At 43.6% G+C, this 15,332-nt stretch overlaps 1 protein-coding gene across 17 annotated transcripts in view; it reads left to right on the top strand.

Moving 5' to 3' along the window:
• Positions 1–15,332, top strand: part of dock7 (dedicator of cytokinesis 7) — a 92,493-nt gene that overhangs the window by 16,223 nt on the left and 60,938 nt on the right. For all 17 annotated transcript variants that reach the window (XM_061684905.1, XM_061684903.1, XM_061684900.1 and 14 more), the window contains exons 6-14: positions 1,202–1,414; positions 3,457–3,542; positions 3,631–3,697; positions 4,317–4,466; positions 4,589–4,669; positions 4,851–5,013; positions 9,536–9,678; positions 9,801–9,894; positions 10,039–10,201. In XM_061684905.1, the coding sequence (XP_061540889.1) occupies positions 1,202–1,414; positions 3,457–3,542; positions 3,631–3,697; positions 4,317–4,466; positions 4,589–4,669; positions 4,851–5,013; positions 9,536–9,678; positions 9,801–9,894; positions 10,039–10,201 (1,160 nt within the window). The remainder of the gene's footprint in view (positions 1–1,201; positions 1,415–3,456; positions 3,543–3,630; positions 3,698–4,316; positions 4,467–4,588; positions 4,670–4,850; positions 5,014–9,535; positions 9,679–9,800; positions 9,895–10,038; positions 10,202–15,332) is intronic.

Raw genomic sequence — 15,332 nt, 5'->3', positions numbered from 1 at the left:
TACGGTCGATAATATCATCATAAGGTTCAGAGAATCTGGAGAAATCACTGCATGTAAGTCGCAAGGCTGAAAACCGAATTGAACGCCCGTGACCTTTGATCTCTCAGGCGGCTCTGCATCAAAAACCGACATCAATGTGTAAAGAATATCACCACATGGGCTCAGGAAGACTTCAGAAAACCAATTTCAGTAAATACAGTTCGGCGCTAGATCCGTAAGTGCAACTTGAAACTCTCCTATGCAAAGCAAAAGCCATTTATCAACAACACCCAGAAACGCTGCCGGCTTCTCTGGGCCCGAGCTCATCTAAGATGGACTGATGCAAAGTGGAAAAGTGTTCTGTGGTCCGACGAGTCCACATTTCAAATTGTTTTTGGAAATTGTGGACGTCGTGTCCTCCGGGCCAAAGAGGAAAATAACCATCCGGACTGTTATGGACGCAAAGTTCAAAAGCCAGCATCTGTGATGGTATGGGGCTGTGTTAGTGCCAATGGCATGGGTAACTTACACATCTGTGAAGACACCATTAATGCTGAAAGGTACATACAGGTTTTGGCGAAACATATGCTGCCATCCAAGCAACGTCTTTTTCATGGACGCCCCTGCTTATTTCAGCAAGACAATGCCAAACCACATTCTGCACGTGCTTCATAGTAAAAGGGTGCGGATACTAGACTGGCCTGCCTGCAGTCCAGACCTGTCTCCCATTGAAAATGTGTGGCGCATTATGAAGCGTAAAATACGACAACGGAGACCCCGGACTGTTGAATAGCTGAAGCTGTACATCAAGCAAGAATGGGAAAGAATTCCCACCTACAAATATTCAACAATTTAGTGTCCTCAGTTCCCAAACGTGTATTGAATGTTGTTAAAAGAAAAGGTGATGTAACACAGTGGTAAACATGACCCTGTCCCAGCTTTTTTTGGAACGTGTTGCAGCCATAAAATTCTAAGTTAGTGATTATTTGCTTAAAACAAGTTTATCAGTTTGAACATTAAGCATCTAAGTTAATGATTATTTGCTTAAAACAAGTTTAGCAGTTTGAACATTAAATATATTGTCTTTGTAGTGTATTCAATTAAACATGGGTCGAACATGATTTGCAAATCATTGTATTCTGTTTTTATTTATGTTTAACACAATGTCCCAACTTCATTGGAATTGGGGTTGTAATAAACAGTTTTGTTGTTGTCGTTGTAGGATGACCTAAAGCGGCGGTCAATGTCCATTGATGACACCCCTCGGGGAAGCTGGGCTTGCAGCATCTTTGACTTGAAGAATTCCCTCCCTGACTCCCTCCTCCCCCATCTTCTTGATCGTGCCCCCAATGAAGAGATTGACAGACACAATGAGGATCAACGCAAGACCAACCGCCATCGGGAACTCTTTGCTCTGCACCCAGCTCTTGATGAGGTCTAGAATCAATCAATCGGTCGATCAATCAGTCAATCAATAAATCAATCCAACTTTATTTATAGAGCACTTTTTATAGATCGATGCAACTCAGTGCTTTACACGCATTAAAATCACATCCTCCCGACACTCGTCCAGAAAGACACTGACACACACACACACGCACAAACATAGAGGTTAAAAATAATGTAATGACCTAAGGACCTGAGGCTGGGTATAGAGCAGGGGTGGGCAAATGATTTGGTTCAGGGGGCCACATTGACTTTTGAAATTTGACAGGCGGGCCAAGCCAAAACCAAATGCTTACATTAAAAAAAAAAAAAAAAAAAAAAAAAAAAAAGCATTGTAGTGTTAATACTTAGATTTACCTTTAATGGGAACAGTGTTGTTTTGTTGATCACCTTTTTTTGCCAGTGCATCAAAGTCTGGTGTTAGTTTTGTCCTGGCTATTCTCAGAACACATCTGAGGTGTTCATCACTCAGCTGGGATCTGGAGGATGTTTTGTTGGTGTTCATCACACTAAAAGTCTGTTCACACACACCGGTAGAGCCAAACGCCACCAGCATCCTCTGTGCCATCTTCTGGATTTTTGGAAATTTGTGTGCGCTTAATGAAGCATAAAACTCATCCAGTTTGAGAGTTCTTCTCTTTTAAGACAGTATCACATTGGAGATCAGTTCCATCTGCAGCTCCTGTGGCGCTGTTTCAGGGTAGTGTGTGACTGAATCTTGGATGGGAGTTTGTCAGATGAAGGTGTTTTGTTGAACCTGCAAGCTGATTTTCACCGCTGAGCCGTAGCCATCAGTTCCTGCGTTGATTGGCTGTTAGCATAATCAGCATGCTTGGTAGAAAAGTGACAGCTGATGTTATATTCCTCTAAAACGGCATTGGTTTCTTAACAAATTAGACATACAGCCTTTGACAGGACTTGTGAACGAGTATTTAGTAGTCCATTCTATATTAAACACTTGGCACTCACTGTCAACTATTCTTTTCTTTGGCCCACTCATGGTTGAAGAAGCGTTCAGAGCAGTAGCAGAGTAAAAACAGAACAGCCAAAGTCAAGTCAATGTAGCACTTTACCTACTGTGCTACCTGGTGGAACCACTGGGCATTGCAGGACAACCTGGTGGAACCACTGGGCTTTACAGCACAACCTGGTGGAACCACTCGGCATTACAGGAAAATGTCAAATGATGTAGTCATGATTTTTATATGATTTGGGGGATTCTGTACCAATCTTTGGCGGGCTGGATTGAAATGATCAACGGGCCGGATGTGGCCCAGGGCCGTAGTTTGTCCACCCCTGGTATAGCGCATCCAGGTCAGGAAACCACTCAAGGAGCCGTCTGCAGCACAACCAGATTACAGGCCGTGGCCTCAGGCCCCCAGTGCCGTGGTGCAGCAAGTGCTACACAACGGCAACTGAGGACCCCATGAGGCAGTACCATAGACAGTGTACTCCTACATACCTCCATCCAGCAGTATTTCTCCTCTAGAGCATTATTTTACCTTTTATCCTGGCCACTGCTGCACACACAAGCATCAGTGATACAGGCAAGGGAATCAAGACAGGGGGATGGTGCAAATATATATTTCTGTTTGTTTGTATGGCATGGGGTGGCACGGTGGGCGACTGGTTAGAGCGTCTGCCTCACAGTTCTGAGGACCGGGGTTCAAATCCCGGCCCCACCTGTGTGGAGTTAGCATGTTCTCCCCGTGCCTGCATGGGTTTTCTCCGCGCACTCCGGTTTCATCCCACATCCCAAAAACATGCATGGTAGGTTCATTGAAAACTCTAAATTGCCCGTAGGTGTGAATGTGAATGGTTGTTTGTTTATATGTGCCCTGCGACTGGCTGGCAACCAGTCGCCCGCCTCCTGCCCTAAGATAGCTGGGATAGGCTCCAGCACTCCCGCGACCCTAGTGAGGATAAGCGACATGGAAAATAGATGGGTGGATGTATGGCATGATGTACATCTAGGATTTTTAAATATTATTATTGTTCATAATGTTATGTCTTTATGTACTTCTTCTCTAGGAAGACCCTATTGAGCGGCACTGTGTGCCTGAAGTTCCCAAAGAACATTTTGGCCAGAGACTACTTGTCAAGTGCTTGTCCTTGAAGTATGTGGTGGGAAAACCTTTCCAGGAAAAAAACATTTCCTTTAACGTTGTGTTTGCTGAATCACTTTGTTTTTGTCTTCCACTGTAGGTTTGAAATCGAAATTGAACCCATATTTGCTAGTTTGGCTTTATATGATGTCAAGGAAAAGAAAAAGGTAAGATGATATTCTTTCATCAGATAGAGTTAAAAAATTAGGCCAATACTGAAATGTCATCAAACTTGGGAAGCCCAAGGGTTATTCTAGGATTGAACTACAAAAATAGCAAGCATTCCTGTAGGTCCGCAAGAAAAGCTATTGTGGGCCTACAGGAACGCTTTTTAATTTGATACTAAATGTAATAATGATAAACAGTAGAGGGAAGCAGTCACCTTGTTAAATATGCATTTCACTTAAAACAATTAAATGTCCATTATGAAAGGGGGCATTTAAAGTAGCAAAACAGTTACATCATTCCATATTTTCTTTGCCGGCAGTAAAAAAAAAAAAAGAAATTATAATAATTTATGGGTCACTGATGGTATAGTGGTACACTAGCCTGACTTTGGTGCGGGCAGCGTGGGTTCATTTCCTACTTGGTGACGGTGTGAATGTGAGTGCAAATGGTTGTCCGTGCCCATGTGTGCCCTGTGACTGGCTGGCGACCAGTTCAGGGTGTAGTCCGCCTTTACCCAAAGTCAGCTGGGATAAGCTCCGGCGCCCCGCAACCTTAACCAGGATAAGCGGTGTTGAAAATGGATGGATGGATAATAATTTATTTGTGTATATTTAACAGATATCAGAGAACTTTTTCTTTGACCTGAATTCCGAGCAGACAAAGGCAATGTTGCGTCCACACATTCAGACTGCAGCTATTTCCACGTTAGCACGCTCTGCCATATTCTCCATCACCTATCCCTCTCAGGATGTCTTCCTGGTAATCAAGGTCAGCCAGTTATGAATTTATGACACCATATTCTCAATTCTTACAGTATTCTCAATTGTTGCAAATAAATCTCAGCAGTTTTATGATCATTCCTTGCTGCACTGAAACTGTTTTTCCTTCAGTTAGAGAAGGTCCTGCAGCAAGGAGATATTGGGGAGTGTGCTGAACCCTATATGGTCTTCAAAGAATCTGATGCTACCAAGGTACATGTGAAAATCGGGGCATATATTTTATGCAAATTATAATTGTATTCTGTATACAACAAATTTAGATTATGTATGATAACAGTATGAACTGCTCAATGCATGATTTAACCAACAACAAAAAAAAGAATTTCTGGGAAAGTAGCTGTTGATATGATGTGTCAGCTCTCTTCTTTTATAGAACAAAGAAAAATTGGAGAAACTCCGCAGTCAGTCTGAGCAATTCTGCCAACGCCTTGGTCGATACCGCATGCCATTTGCTTGGACTGCCATCCACCTAATGAATATTGTCAACAGTGCTGGCAGTCTCGAGAGAGATACTGAGCTGGAGATGAGCCTTTCAGGTCTTCAATTTTACTTAAATTATTTACAGTATATGCTGTTTGTGTGACTGTATCTTCAACATATTACAGTAGGATGATGTTTAGGATAGACAAGATATTACAGTGGGTACGGAAAGTATTCAGACCCCTTAAATTTTTCACCCTTTTTTATATTGTAGCCATTTGCTAAAATCATTTAAGTTCATTTATTTCCACATTAATGTACACACAGCACCCCATATTGACAGAAAAAAAATGGAATTGTTGTAATTTTTGCAGATTTATTAAAAAAAGAAAAACTGAAATATCACACAGCCACAAGTATTCAGTCCCTTGCTCAGTATTAAGTAGAAGCACCCTTTTGAGCTAATACAGCCTTTTTGGGAATGATGCAACAAGTTTTTCACACTTGGACTTGGGGATCATCTACCATTCCTCCATGCAGATCCTCTCCAGTTCTATCAGGTTGGATGGTGAACGTTGGTGGGCAGCCATTTTCAGATCTTTCCAGAGATGCTCAATTGGGTTTAAGTCAGGGCTTTGTCCGGGCCATTCAAAAAAAGTTAACGAAATTGTTCTGAAGCCACTCCTTCTGTATTTTAGCTGTGTGCTTAGGGTCATTGTCTTTTTTGAAGGTGAACCTTCGACCCAGTCTGAGGAGCACTCTGGACAAGGTTTTGGTCCAGGATATGCCTGTACTTGGCCGCATTCGTCTTTTTTTCGATTGCAACCAGTCTCCCTGTACCTGCAACTGACAAACACACCCACAATATGATACTCCCACCACCATGCTTCACTGCTGGGACTGTATTGGACAGGTGATGAACAGTGCCTGGTTTTCTCCACACATGCCACTTAGAATTAAGGCCAACAATTTCTATCTTGGGCTCATCAGACCAGATAATCGTATTTCTCCCCATCTTGGAGTCCTTCAGGTGTTTTTTAGCAAACTCCATGCAGGCTTTCATGTGTCTTGCACTGAGGAGAAGCTTCCATCGAGCGACTCTGCCATAAAGCCCCGACTGGTGGAGGGCTGCAGTGATGGTTGACTTTCTAGAACTTTTGCTCATCTCCCGACTGCATCTCTGGAGCCACAGTGATCTTTGGGTTCTTCTTTACCTCTCTCACCAAGGCTCTTCTCCCCCAATTGCTCAGTTTGGCCGGACGGCCAGCTCTAGGAAGGGTTCTGATCATCCCAAACGTCTGTCATTTCAGTATTATGGAGGCCACTGTACTCTTAGGAACCTTAAGTGCAGCAGGATTTTTTTTTGTATCCTTAGCCAGATCTGTGCTTTGCCACAATTCTGTCTCTGAGCATGATTCTCATTTGGTCTGACATGCACTGTGAGATGTAAGGTCTTATATAGACAGGGGTGTGGCCTTCCTAATCAAGTCCAATCAGTATAATCAAACACAGCTGGACTACAATGAAGGTGTAGCACCATCTTAAGGATGATCAGAAGAAATGGACAGCACCCGAGTTAAATATATGAGTGTCACAGCAAAGGGTCTGAATACTTCTGGCTGTGTGGTATTTCAGTTTTTCTTTTTTAATAAATCAGCAAGAATTTCAACAAATGTTTTTTCTGTCAATATGGGGTGCTGTGTGTACATTAATGAGAAAAAAAATAACTTAAATGATTTTAACAACCCCTCCTGGAAGCCGTCACCTTATCGTGGTGGAGGGGTTTGTGTGTCCCAATTATCCTAGGAGTTAAGCTGTCTGGGGCTTTATGCCCCTGGCAGGGTCACCCATGACATACAGGTCCTAGGTGAAGGACCAGACAAAGCACGGCTCAAAGACCCCTTATGATGACGAAAAACTATGGACTCAGTTTTCCCTTGCCGGACGCCAGGCTTGGAGGTGAGGCTCGAAGGCGAGTGCATGGTGGCCAGGCCTGCACCCACGGGGCCCGGCCGTGCACAGGGGCCATAAGGGTTGGGTGCAGTGAGAGCTGGGCGGTGGACGAAGGCAGGTACCTTGGCGATCTGATCCCCGGCTACAGAAGATGGCTCTCGGGGTGTGGAATGTCACCTCTCTGGGAGGGAAGGAGCCCGAGCTGGTGTTTGAGGTCGAGAAGGTCCGACTAGATATAGTCGGACTCTCCTGCACACACAGCTTGGGCTCATCACGGAGTGTCCATAATGAACACCATGTTCAAGCATAAGGGTGTCCACACGTGCACTTGGCACCAGGACACCCTAGGTCGCTGTTCGATGATCGACTTTATGGTCGTGTCATCAGACTTGCGGCCGCATGTCTTGGACACTCTGGTGAAGAGAGGGGCTGAGCTGTCAACTGATCACCACCTGGTGGTGAGTTGGCTCCGATGGTGGGGAAAGATGCTGGTCCGACCTGGCAGCCCCAAACGTATCGTGAGGGTCTGCTAGCCAAGCCATGCAGCTTTGGTGGTCGCTGAAGCAAAAACTTCAGTATGGGAGGAGTTTGGTGAGGCCATGGACCAGACTTCTGGACGGCTTCGAGGAAATTCTGGTCCACCCTCCGGCGTCTCAGAAGGGCGAAGCAGTGCACCATCAACACTGTGTATAGTGGGGATGGGGCGCTGCTGACATCGACTCGGGACGTTGTCTGTCGGTGGGGAGTATACTTCGAAGACCTCGTCAATTCCACAGACACGCCTTCCCATGAGTAAGCAGAGTCTGGGTTCTCTGAGGCGGGCTCTCCCATCTCTGGGGTTGAGGTCACCAAGGTGGTTAAAAAGCTCCTCGGTGGCAAGGCCCCAGGGGTGGATGAGATTCGCCCGGAGTTCCTAAAGGCTCTGGATTTTGTGGGGCTGTCCTGGTTGACACACCTTTGTAACATCACGTGGACATCGGGGACAGTGCCTCTGGATTGGCAGACTGGGGGGGACCAGAGGATGTGTTCCAACTACAGGGGTATTACACTCTTCAGCCTCCCTGGTAAGGTCTATTCAGGGGTGCTGGAGAGGAGGGTCCGTCAGGAAGTTGAATCTCAGATCCAGGAGGAGCAGTGTGGTTTTCGTCCTGGCCATGGAACAGTGGACCAGCTCTACACCCTCGGCAGGGTCCTCGAGGGTGCATGGGAGTTCGCCCAACCAGTCTACATGTGTTTTGTGGACTTGGAGAAGGCATTCGACTGTATCTTGGGGTCTTGTTCACGAGTGAGGGAAGAATGGAACGGTAGCTCGACAGGCGGATCGGTGCAGCGTCTCCAGTGATGCGGACTTTGTATCGGTCCGTTATGGTAAAGAAAAAGCTTAGCCGAAACTTTCTCAAGTCTCAATTTACCGGTCGATCTATATTCCTACACTCACGTATGGTAACGAGCTGTGGGTCGTGACCGAAAGAACAAGATCCCGGATACAATCGGCCGAAATGAGTTTCCTCCTCAGGGTGTCCGGGCTCGCCCTTAGAGATGGGGTGAGAATCTCGGTCATCCCGGAGGATCGCAGAGTAGAGCCACTGCTCCTCCACATCGAGAAGAGCCAGATGAGGTGGCTGTGGCATCTGATTCGGACACCTCCCTAGTGAGGTGTTCCGGGCACGTCCCACTGGAAGGAGACCCCGGGGACGACCCAGGACACGCTGGAGAGACTACGTCTTTCGACTGGCCTGGGAACGACTCTGGATCCCCTCGGAAGAGTAGTGGCTGGGGAGAGGGAAGTCTGGGCGTCCCTGCTAAAGCTACTGCCCCTGCGACCCGACCTAGGATGAGCAGTAGAAAATGGATGGGTGGATGGATGATTTTAACAAATAACAGCAATATAACAGAGAGTGAAAAGTTTAAGGGGGTCTGAAAACTTTCCGTACCCACTGTGTATGATACGATGGAAATACGGGATTTATCTCAAGCCTAATCTAACGACTGTGTTGCAGGTTCAACTACGGTAATTTCTTGTGTATAATGCGCACCCTTAAAGTTGACCTCAAAATTCTGGAAAACCCTTCTCCCCATGTGTAATGGATTTTTACAATGCATGATTTTACTTCTACCCATATGATCAAAACATGAAGTATTACCTGTATTTTGTTAGTATTTTCAAATATTTATTTTGAAGTTAAGCACTTTATTTGAACATGTAATTCTTTTTATTTGCTTGCTCTTATTTTGAAATTCACAGCCCTATTTTTATTTAGTAAATGAGACAACACACATTTGTGCTCATATGTTTGATTACCCAGGCAGAATTTTTAGGATGTGTACAATTCTTTAAAGAAAACATGAAGGACCAGGTGAAACACATGTAATTTTATTTTAATGGGATTCAAACTTTCAAGCAATTCAGAAAAGCATGATCATTAAACAGAACATAACCATAAAGAAATTAATGATGGTTGTTGTTCAGTCATCAGTCGTATTAAAAAGAAACACAACAATATTTCACAAATTCTGCCAGTCCATGCATTATACACGAGAAATTAAGGTAATTGATTTTGATTTAGTATTCTGGATCAAGGGACTAAGTTTACTAAGTTATCATTTTTGTTGTAGCTTTGGCAGAGGTCTGTGCTTTCTTCATGCTCTTGTTACTGTCATTTTGACTCTACTCCCTTTATGCAGAGAGAAAGGGCTCATGGTCAGAACGGCGGAACTCGAGCATCATGGGAAGACGGTCCCTGGAAAGAACCACCAGTGGAGATGAATCATGTAGTCTTACTGGTTTCAGACCTGCGACTCTAACCATCACCAACTTCTTTAAACAGGTCTGCACAGCCACAGCTGTACTCTCAAATACATATACACATCTAAAATATTATACTGTATGTAAAATATGATGTCGAGGCAAGCAGCATTTCATCTTCTCCCAAATTTTGGTTTATTTTAGGAGGGTGATAGGCTGAGTGATGAGGACTTGTATAAGTTTCTTGCTGATATGAGAAGACCTTCCTCAGTGTTGAGGAGACTCAGACCCATAACAGGTATTAACATACATTTGACATTTATTTAAGAAAAATATCTGTAAAACATTTTTTTTAACTTATTTTTCATTTCCATTAGTAACTGTATCAATTGTCATTCCTCGTCAAAGTCACTCTCATTGTTCTCTTTAACTTTCCCTGCAGCCCAGTTGAAGTTGGACATTTCTCCAGCTCCAGAGAACCCCCATTATTGTTTGACACCTGACCTCTTGCAGGTTAAACCTTACTCAGACAGTAGAGTGCGCCCCACCAGGGAGATCTTGGAGTTTCCTGCCAGGGATGTATATGTGCCAAACACCACATACAGGTACTGGATTGTCTGTGTGACTGGAATTATAGAGATGGTAGAGATCAGGCAAACAAAGCCATTTTGTCCAGAAAAATATTAGGGACCCTAAATGAACTAACACTTAGGGCCTGATTTACTTAGACCCCAAATAGTGAGCATTAAATTCCTTGTTCCTAACGTCTAACAGATTGTGTGTGCTGTTAGTGGGCATATTGCACGTGATTTACTAAGACTGCAATCTTTTACTAAGATCCCAAAGAGCAGGCTTTTATTTGCGTGTTCACTCACTTGTAACAGATTGTGCACAATGTTGGGAAAAAGTAAAAGAGTTGAAGAATGCTGTATTTAAGATCGGTTTGCGATTTAGGTAACTGATGGTTTTCACCATGAAAAATTTAGGAGAGTGTTGCTAAACCAAAATGACGTTTAAAATGATGGAATTGGAAATGTTAGTGGAAGAGGCATACAAACATATTACTGAGTTAGAGAAACTATATCGATCGCTCTCCAAGCCAGCAACCATATTAAAGTCATGTTTTGTTTCATCCGTCCTGAGTGTGTGGCAATTGGATGGACAGTTATGTGCCCATCCTGCATAACATTCCGTTTCAAATTTGGGACAAATTGCTTAGGACAATCATTAAAGACCCTGTAAAGTTATTTCTGTGGTTTGTTTCCAAATACATGAAATATGTCCGAAGATACAGCGGCTGAAATAAGTGTTTAACACGTCACCATTTTTCTCATTAAATATATTTCCAAAGGTGCTATTGACATGAACATTTCACCACGTTGGGAACAACCCAAGAAATCCATACATACAAAGAAAGTAGAAAAACTAAGCTCAGAAATTTTGTATGTAATAAAGTGAAATGACACAGGGAAAAAGTATTGAACACACCAACTGGTATTTATTTAATACTTTTTACAAAAGCCTTTGTTTGCAATGACAGCTTCAAGATGTCTCCGGTATGGAGAAAGTAGTCACATGCATTTCTTTGGTGTGATTTTGGCCCATTCCTGCACACAAGCAGTCTTCAAATCTTGTAGGTTCCGTGGGCTTCTTTTATGGACCTGGAGTTTCAGTTCTTCACATAGATTTTCGACTGGATTCAAGTCAGGTGATTGGCTGGACCATTCTAGCAGCTTTATTTTTTTTCTTTGAAACCAATTGAGTTTCCTTGGCAGTATGTTTTGGATCCTGATCCTGCTGAAATGTCCACTCGTTTCATTTTCATCATCCTCGTAGATGGAAGCAGATTTTTGTCAAGAATGTCTTGGTTCATTTGCCCATTCATCCTTCCTTCAATAATGTGAAGTTTACCAGTACCATTTGCTGAAAAGCAGCCCCACACCATCATGTTCCCACCTTCAAACTTCACTGTTGGTTTGGTTAGGGTGATGTGCAGTGCCATTGCTCCTCCAAACGTAGTGTGCATTATGGCATCTAAACTGTTACATTTTGCTCTCATCTGACCGGATAATATTCTCCCAGTATTTAACTGGCTTGTCCAAATGTTGTGCAGCAAACCTGAAACGAGCTTTGACATGCTTTTTTTTTAATTTTAATTTTTACTTTTTTCTCTTCTCAGCAATGGGGTCTTGCGTGGTGAGCGTGCATAGAGGCCATGGCTAATTGCAGGTCTTTTTGAAGCTTTCCACAGGTGGTCCTTGGCTCTTGGACAACTCTTCTGATTATTCGTTACACTTCTCTGTCAGAAATTTTGCTCAGAGAACCTGATCGAGGAAAATTTATGGTGGTATGATTGGCTTTCCACTTACATATTATGGCCCCAACCGTGCTCACTGGAACGTTCAGAAGCTTAGATATGCGCTTGTAACCAATGCCATCATTATATTTTCCAACAATTAGTTTGCGATGTTCTTGAGACAGCTCTCTGCTCTTACCCATCATGAGATGTGTCTTGAGTCACACCTTGGCAATGAGACCTTTTTGTCGGCCATGAATTCGTACTGAACCAGCTGATACTCATTTGCACTGACAAGGGGCTGGATTGCTGTTTGATTACTTATAGATTTTAGGTGTAGGTCTTGGCTTTCCATACCTTTTTGCACCTCCCTTTCTTAATGTGTTCAATACCTTTTCCCTGTGTTTGTTCCCATTTTTACACACAACTTAATTTCTGAGCTTATTTGTTCTACTCTCGCTCTCGTACAGTGCAGATGCTTTTTTGCTCGCTCTGCTTGCTTTGCTTCTGCTTACATTTAAAAAAAAATTAGAAGCAGCGATTCCTGGATATTTTTAAACCTGTGGGACTGTACTCTTTTGTAGATAGTCATTTGTTGCTATATTCCAATATTTTCTGATACCCTCTCACCATTACGTGAACGTGGCCTGCTTTTTAGCACAAGCTTGCTATTAGCAACAGACCAGCAATCAAGATGCCTCCCTTTTCCACTGAGGACTATCACGGACTGCTGCAGAGGATGTCAATCCTGGAAACGAAAATCCACCGTCTTGAAGTGTATGTGGATGTAAATGGACAGTCGGGGAATGAAACCACTCTACTGATGAGCAAATGGCAAAATGGTGAGCAGAAGTGTGCTAGCAGACAGCCACTTATCTCAACAAAGAGGGCGGATGTGGTCTGTGGAAACGGTCATAGACCATCCAGCAGTTCTCCCTGTAATTTACTGGGAGTAAAGCCCAAAGATCTGGGACAACATCTAAAAGGGAGGACACAACACCAGCAGATTACTGAGGAATCTGGCTGGCCTGCGTTGCGGACTGCTTCAACGCCGAGTGAGGGGCCGTGGATGGTTGCTACAGCGAAGGGAAAGAAAAAAGGACGCGAGTCAATGCAAAACATTGACATCAGACTTACAAATAGATCTTAGCCACTTTTAGAAGACCCTGGCCAAGACTGCTCACCCCCCCACGACCTCTGAAAGGTATGATCCTACAACCCCAATTCCAATGAAATTGGGACGTTGTGTTAAACATAAATAAAAACAGAATACAATGATTTCCAAATCATGTTCAACCTATATTTAATTGAATACACTGCAAAGACAAGATATTTAATGTTCAAACTGATCAACTTCATTGTTTTTAGCAAATAATCATTAACTTAGAATTTTATGGCTGCAAACTGTTCCAAAAAAGCTGGGACAGGTCGAAAAAAAGACTGAGAAAGTTGAGGAATGCTCATCTAACACCTGTTTGGAACATCCCACAGGTGAACAGGCAAATTGGGAACAGGTGGGTGCCATGATTGGGTATAAAAGGAGCTTCCCTTAATTGCTCAGTCATTCACAAGCAGAGATGGGGCGACGTTCACCTCTTTGTGAACAAGTGCGTGAGAAAATCAGTTTAAGGACAATGTTCCTCAACGTGCAATTGCAAGGAATCTAGGGATTTCATCATCTACGGTCCATAATATCATCAAAAGGTTCAGAGAATGTGGAGAAATCACTGCATGTAAGCGGCAATGCCGAAAACCAACATAGAATAGCCGTGACCTTCGATCCCTCAGGCGGGACTGCATCAAAAACCGACATCAATGTGTAAAGGATATCACCACATGGGCTTAGGAACACGTCAGAAAACCAATGTCGGTAAATTTGGCATTAACATCCGTAAGTGCAACTTGAAACTCTTCTAGTCCATCTTGAAACTCTTCTATGCAAAGTAAAAGCCATTCATCGACAACACCCAGAAACGCCGCCGGCTTCTTTGGGCCCGAGCTCATTTAAATGGACTGATGCAAAGTGGAAAAGTATTCTGTGGTCCGACGAGTCCACATTTAACATTGTTTTTGGAAATTGTGGACGTCGTGTCCTCCGGGCCAAAAAGGAAAAGAACCATCCAGACTGTGATTGACGCAAAGTTCAAAATCCAGCATCTGTGATGGTATGGGGCTGTGTTAGTGCCAATGGCATGGGTAACTTACACATCTGTGAAGGCACCATTAATGCTGAAAGGTACAAACAGGTTTTGGAGAAACATATGTTGCCATCCAAGCAACGTCTCTTTCACGCCCCTGCTTATTTCAACAAGACAATGCCAAACCACATTCTGCACGTGTTACAACAGCGTGGCTTCGTAGTAAAAGAGTGCAGGTACTAGACTGGCCTGCCTGCAGTCCAGACCTGTGGCGCATTATGAAGCGTAAAATACGACAACGGAGACCCCGGACTGTTGAACAGCTGAAGCTGTACATCAAGCAAGAATGGGAAAGAATTGCATCGACAAAGCTTCAACAATTAGTGTCCTCAGTTCCCAAACGTTTATTGAATGTTGTTAAAAGAAAAGGAGATGTAACACAGTGATAAACATGACCCTGTCCCAGCTTTTTTGGAATGTGTTGCAGCCATAAAATTCTAAGTAAATGATTATTTTCTCAAAACAATAATGTTTATCAGTTTGAACATTAAATATTTTGTCTTTGTAGTGTATTCAATTGAATATAGGTCGAACATGATTTGAAAATCATTGTATTCTGTTTTTATGTTTAACACAACGTCCCAACTTCATTGGAATTGGGGTTGTAAATCATACAAGAAAAAAATGGCACCCCAAACAGAAGAAAAAACTGAAATCAGAAGGAGCTACACTGCGTCTTTGTGGATCTAGAGAAAGCCTATGACAAAGTACCTAGAGAGGAACTGTGGTACTCCATGCGGAGGTCTGGAGAGCAGAGAAGTATGTTAGAGGTATGCTGTAAGTGTGACAGAGGAATTTAACTAAATGACTGCATCAGGGATCAGCCCTGAGGCCTTTCCTGTTTGCAGTGGTGATGGATAGGCTGACAGATGAGGTTAGACTGGATTCCCCATGGACCATGAAGTTTGCAGATGACATTGTGATCTGCAGTGAAAGCAGGGAGCAGGTGGAGGAACAGTTAGAAAGGTGGAGGCATTTACTGGAAAGGAGAGGAATGAAGATTAGTAATACAGAATATGTCTGTGCATGATGGGGGTGGAGGGGAGAAGAGAGAGCGAGGGTGTAGGGATGGGGTCAAGTCTAGAGCAAAGGTGAGTGTGGTAAGGAAGTGAAGAAACGGATCCAAGCAGGTTGGAAAGGGTGGAGGAAGGTGTCAGGTGTGTTGTGTGACAGAAGAGTCTCTGCTAGGATGAAGGGCAAATATTATAAAACAGTGGTGAGCCCAGCCATGATGTACGGCAT

The sequence above is a fragment of the Phycodurus eques genome, chromosome 8 (genome assembly GCF_024500275.1).
Source record: "Phycodurus eques isolate BA_2022a chromosome 8, UOR_Pequ_1.1, whole genome shotgun sequence".
Lineage (NCBI taxonomy): Eukaryota > Metazoa > Chordata > Actinopteri > Syngnathiformes > Syngnathidae > Phycodurus > Phycodurus eques.
Note: the sequence above shows the minus strand (reverse complement) of the source record. Positions and strands in the feature narration are given on the sequence as shown.